At 47.9% G+C, this 5,803-nt stretch overlaps 2 protein-coding genes across 2 annotated transcripts in view; both read left to right on the forward strand.

The window, feature by feature from the left end:
- The window catches only part of KCTD14 (potassium channel tetramerization domain containing 14), a 3,778-nt gene extending 341 nt beyond the window's left edge, over positions 1-3,437 (forward strand). The window contains exon 2 of the mRNA XM_009321923.1: positions 2,597-3,437. Within this exon, the coding sequence (XP_009320198.1) occupies positions 2,597-3,268 (672 nt within the window). The 3' untranslated portion in view covers positions 3,269-3,437. The remainder of the gene's footprint in view (positions 1-2,596) is intronic.
- Positions 3,438-4,195: 758 nt separating this feature from the next.
- INTS4 (integrator complex subunit 4) overlaps positions 4,196-5,803 on the forward strand; it is a 41,770-nt gene continuing 40,162 nt past the window's right edge. The window contains exon 1 of the mRNA XM_009321949.1: positions 4,196-4,210. Coding sequence (XP_009320224.1) covers positions 4,196-4,210 — 15 coding nt within the window. The remainder of the gene's footprint in view (positions 4,211-5,803) is intronic.

Below are 5,803 nucleotides of genomic sequence, written 5' to 3' on the forward strand. Positions count from 1 at the left end.
GTGGAATTAATTTAATATGAACTTTAACTGGTCAGATCCCTAAATAAAAGCCTGTGGTGAGTTCTGGGGGTTTTCAACAGTTCTTAGAGTCTCTAATGATGCAAAAGCTGCCCTGTGTTGTAGACGTGCAGAATCATCAGGTGGGAGCAGTAGTTTTTCTAGCGCTAAGGAAAATTAATGGCAACCTCAGTCAAGCAGCGTATTACTAGGCAGCGACGAGATCAGATGATGTTTTCCTTTTCCTCTCCTCTGCCCTCAGTCTGTTGTTAACCAGTTTGCTTTCCCTGTTGTAGCCGTACAGGCTCTCCCCCAGACCTCTCTGCCTTTAACAAATCCAACCTCCTTGTGTTGCACCTTTCAGGTATAGGTTGCAAAATGCTTTCCCAGGGAGGTAACTGTTTCGCAGATTAATAAACCGGGGCACAGGCAGGTGGGATGACTTCCTAAGTGTCACCTCGCTGGCTAATTACAGAGCTGGGAATCAGCTGGTGCCAGTACTCCCAGTCCGCTGGGAACCAGTTCGGTCCCAGGCCAAAACCGTTAATCAAGATCTCAGAACATAGAATCATAGAATACTAGAATACATAGAATCATAGAATCATTAAGGTTGGAAGAGACCTCTAAGATCATCGAGTCCAACCGTCAACCCAACACCCCCATGCCCACTAAACCATGTCCCTAAGCACCACATCTACACGTCTTTTAAATACGTCCAGGGATGTACTAATGAAGAATATGTTATCCAATTGTATTGGTGACCAACAGCATGAAATATCTGACCTGCCATCTGAAAAAGGAGCCAACGGCTCAAAAGCATGAGACCCTCCTGTCAAATGGTCCCTGCCAGGGAAAGCTGTTATTATCCCTTGGACTAATGGCAAATTTCCCAACTGAGAGGCTTTACTACAGAAACAGCTTTGGGCTATGTTCTTCCGTGGGTGGAAATCACAAGACAGTCTCAGACGGAATAATTTGTTATGTCTCCTTGGCCCTAGCGTAAATGATTGCCCTCGAGATGAAGCCACCCACACTAGGGCAAAGTAATATTCCAGCTGGGTCTTTGGCCCGCATCTTCTGTTGTTTCCCTGGCTTGTCTAGGTTGTGAGCAAATTTCTGCTAAATCTGATAGCTTGCTGCTGTTTAAAGGGAAAGGTCTCCCCCTGCTCCGGGCTGTCTGTTCCTAGTCCCTTCCTCTTGCCAGCTCTGGTGCTCGTTAAACCCCTTGCGAGCCAATTCAGCTCAGTAAGATGAAAGAGAAGCAGAGCTGGCACGAGGTGAGCAACAGAAGCACGTAGGTAGGTACAAGGATGGAAAGGGGAGAGGGCAGCAGGAGCTCCCCCTTCTCTTGGTGTGAGCTGTGAGATCAGCTCACGTCATCCCGTGGGTCTGTACCGGTGGGATCCAGCTAAGCACTTAAGTACACGCTTCACTTGAGGCATGTGACTAGCAGCACTGAAGCAGATTCTTACGTGATCGGATCCAAGAAAGAGCAGGTGAGCTCCTGGAAAAAAAGGTTGTTCATTAACTCACGCCTTCCCAATGGCAGGTGCGGCCCCGGCCAGGCACGTGACTTGCATTACAGCAGTGACGGCGGGAGGGAAAATAACTCCCTCCTTTCTTCCCTCTCCTTTTCCTCTACTGAGTACTATAAAAAATGACCGAGTGCAACGGGAGGCTGTTAAAACTCTTCAGCACTGAACCGTCAGGAAGGTCAGACTAGACACCATGTCCAGCTTTCCGGGCATTCAGGCCTCCTCCAATGTGTTTCAGACAGCAGTGGTGTTAATGCATGGTGAAATAAAATAAATCCAAACAAAAACGCGAACAAAAATCCAAACTTTACATTCTTCCTTCTTAAATCCGTATCAGTTGCATGAATTATTTCCTTTACTTCCTAGCTAAAACTATCATACACTTTTCAAGTGCTTTGATAAACAGCTTCTGTCCTCCACCTCTGACACGCTGGACTTTCCTGTCTTGGTTCAGTACTTATAACTAAACCCTCAGACGAGTGGAAGCCAATTCCACCCATTTCTAAAGTTTCAAAGAGCTTTAGTTCCTCCTTTGAAAAGAAAACACCAGCTCAGGTGGTGAAAGGGATGGAGCTGCCCAGCTTTGAGCTCGGTCCTTGTCCCTCTGCACATGGGGAGGGTGAGAGCTCAGGTCGCTCTCGCTGGAAGGACAGGGGCCAGCGGGGATAATGCTTGTGTGGGACTTAGGAGATCGACGTCAAATCCTGCAGTCACCGACAGCTTCCCTGGGCAGGGCACTTCTTGTCCCTCTTCCTCACTGGCAAAACGTCATTTTCCTATGTCCCAAAGATGCGGTGAGCACTCAGCCGTTTAGAAATGTCCAAGTCTCTGCCGCTCTGGTTATGAGGGCTGTATAAACATCCCGCATCTCCTTTTAGCAATAAATGGTGGGTGGATGTTCCCATCTGATCCCTAAGAGATGGGGGCTCATACTGCTCTTCACACTGTCATCCCAATTTCCATCTGCAATCGTTTTTTGGCTTTTTCTTTTCCTTGACGCTTCCATGTTGACAGCCTCGGATAGGTAACGCGTGCGGCTTTTTGTCCCCTTGTGATACTTGTAGTTGTCACCAATTGTGGAGTTGAATGTCGGCGGGGAGATGTACACGACAACGCTGAGCACCTTAAAGAAACACCCCGGCTCCAAGCTGGCGGAGATGTTCACCGGCCAGCCCAAACTCAGGACTGACTCCGAAGGGAGGTTCTTCATCGACAGGCCAGGCACCTATTTCAAATACATCTTGGAGTACCTGCGCAGTAACCAAGTGCCCACCCAGTGCATCCAGGATGTCTACAAGGAGGCGTTGTTCTACGACATCGAACCTCTAATCAAGCAACTAGAGGACTCCCCGCAGATCTTCGGGGAGCTCATGGCGAGGAAGCAGTTTCTGGCTCGTGTGCCCAACTACAGCGAGAACATCGAACTGATGATCCGCATCGCGAGGGCGGAGGCGGTCGCATCCCGCCGGTCCAGCGTCATCGTGTGCGTGGTCAGAACTGAGGAGGACGCAGCCAGGTGTCAGGATGCCTTGAACAGCTTGGACATGGATAGAAAATCGGTGGTGAAGTTTGGCCCCTGGAAGGCAGCGCCAAGTATTTCTGATCTGCTGGACTGCATTCAAATGGATGTTGAAGCCAAAGGGTACAAAATATCCTTTCAGCCCCACGTTGCTGAAAAGGGTTTTCGCTTCAAATCGCACGACTTCTTCTACAAGTTCCTGTTCACCTGGTGGTAGCAAAGTGCCACCATCGATGAGGAACGGAAGAAAGCAATTATTAAAAGAAATTAACTTGGGCTGCGGAGACTACGCCACGGACTACTGGAGGGACAGGAAGAAATGCATGGGGCAACAAAAGGATCTCCTTTGGTCGTTTGCCAAATTAAAGAGCACTCAAGAGCTACTGTTTTGTTGGGCTTTAGGGGATAACGCTACGATTTAAAAGGTATCAGGAAAAGGAGGAATTTTACTCTTTCAGTGTTGCTATTAGACAAGCTCAGAGAGCCAGATCTGAGGGTCGAGCCAACCTCACTCTACCCAAGAGAGATGAATAATCCCAAGTACGTCTCCTGGACATGTGGAGCTGGTCTCTCAGAGAAACGGGAATGGGTCACATACGCGCAATTCCCGATGGAAATACTGACATTAACACATGCTCAAATTAAATTTGGATCCCTAACAAGGAGGCAAAAGCTCTTTTTCTCTGTTTTCCATACCAGAACCGAGGTTAAAAAGAAGGATTTCAGTGTCCCCCACTCTCCTCTTGTTCCTCCAGTAGACAGCCTACTGTCTAGCCAATGTATTTATTACCGTTATTTATTATTTATTCTGAAGGAAGGACAGAGAACCTCAGCTGTGGTCCAGGACCAACAAAAGCTAAAAACATCATCGCTGATCTGAGGAGTTTATAATCTAAGGACACGCACTCCTCTCTCAGGCCATGCTATTTTAATCTTTTTCTCATGTCATTCATTATTATTACTATTTCTAAATACATGAGCTTCTGGAAGAATAGGGAAAACCCACCGTGATTTGATGGGAAGGACGCGCTACTGAAGTGACAGTCTGGGACCTCAGTGCAAATTCTCCTTTACAGACCACGAGTTGGGTCCTACATTGTGTTTTAAAAATCTTAGTATTCAAAAGTTTATTTTTATACCGGAGATGGCTGTTAGCTTGGTTTGAATCTCTCTGAAAATCATAATGGCTAATTGGATTATGATCATATTTCCTTTATTTCTCAGAACATGGAATTCTTCCAGTCAAGGACAATAATCTCTGGGATGTTAAATAAATAACTTTTAAAAGCTCTTTGAATGATACAGAAGTGCTTTATTTACTGACATCTTCCCCCGCCCAAATCCCCAAATTCTAGAGACCTGAAGTTTTATCTTTATGCTAATGGATTTGAATCATTCCTAATTCAGCTTGGTTTCAGATGTGCTCATCCTAGCACAGATTTCCCCCCAGTGAAAGTCGGGAGTCACACCACCGACCTTGGGGCAGTTCTGCTGTAGGTGGGAGGGGACTCTTTGAGACCTCTTGCATTTATAACCTTGGGAAGAACTGATACAATCAGTGTCTGAGAAGGCAAAAAGGTTTAGAAAATAGGGTCTATGATCATATCTATGATCATAACCAAGGGGTCGGTGGTGCTTAGCCTAGAAGAAGAGAGACCGAGGAGGCCTTCAAACAGAAAGAAGGCTGCTTTAAGGAGGAGATCAGTTACTCTTTGTATGTACTAAGGGTGGAAGAAGGGGTAACTGGCTTAAGTCACAACAAAGGAGATCGAAACTAGATATTAGGAAAAAAAAATCTGATTATAGGGTAATTAAAGCCTCAATCCAAGCAACCTCCTAAGACTACAGAACTGCTGTCATGAGAAACTTTAATAGTTTTATCAAGGATGGTCTTCTAGAACAGTCCAGGCTGAAAGGGACCTCGAAGGATCATCTGGTCCAACCTGTGGTGGGAAAGGGAGCCTGGATGAGATTATCGAGCACCCCGTCCCGTCCCGTCTTGAAAACCCTCAGCTATGTGGACTCCACCGTGTCCCTGGGAGGTTGTTCCAGTGAATGATGGTTCTCACTGTAAAAAATTTCTTTCTCATATTGAGGAGAAACCTCTTCCGGCGCATCTTGCACCCGTTGTCCCGTGTCTTCTCCACATGGCTCCTTGTGAAAAGAGATCCACCATCCTCTTTGTGGACGCCCTTTAAGTACAGGGAACACTGTTCCCCCCGTGGAAAACCGTTCCCAGTGCTCCGCTCTTTCCTTCCAGGGCAGGTTCTCCAGACCTCTGATCGCCTCCCTGGCCCTCCTTTGGCCCCTTCAGCCCCTTCCCAAATTGCCTTGTCCCTAAAATGCCACCAAACTGCGGCCACCCCTGGCTACCTCTAGCCATGCAGCATCACGGACGTAACTGCTGCCTGTGCCTCCTGTCATCTACCTAGACTTAGGTCTGTCAAGGGGCTCCTCGGTGCCAGGGCCTCCCTCCCCTCTCCTCAAAGGAGACACGTTTGAAGGTCGCGCCAAGCTTTCACGTGTGTCTAACACAAGCTTGCTTGGAGACATCAAGCCATGTTATTTATATTTTGGTCTTTATATGGTCTGACATCAAATACTAGCGAAACCGGTGGGTATTTTGGGGGAAAACTGAGCGGGGCTGGCGGGGCTGGCCCCCTGGAGAGGTTTGGCTGCCGGGCGGGCCAGGCCGCAGCCGCCATGTCAGGCCCGCGTTCCCGTGGCAACGGCCGGCCCGCCCCCCCCCGGC

Source organism: Pygoscelis adeliae, unplaced genomic scaffold (assembly GCF_000699105.1).
Source record: "Pygoscelis adeliae isolate BGI_AS28 unplaced genomic scaffold, ASM69910v1 Scaffold263, whole genome shotgun sequence".
In the NCBI taxonomy this organism is placed as follows: Eukaryota; Metazoa; Chordata; class Aves; order Sphenisciformes; family Spheniscidae; genus Pygoscelis; species Pygoscelis adeliae.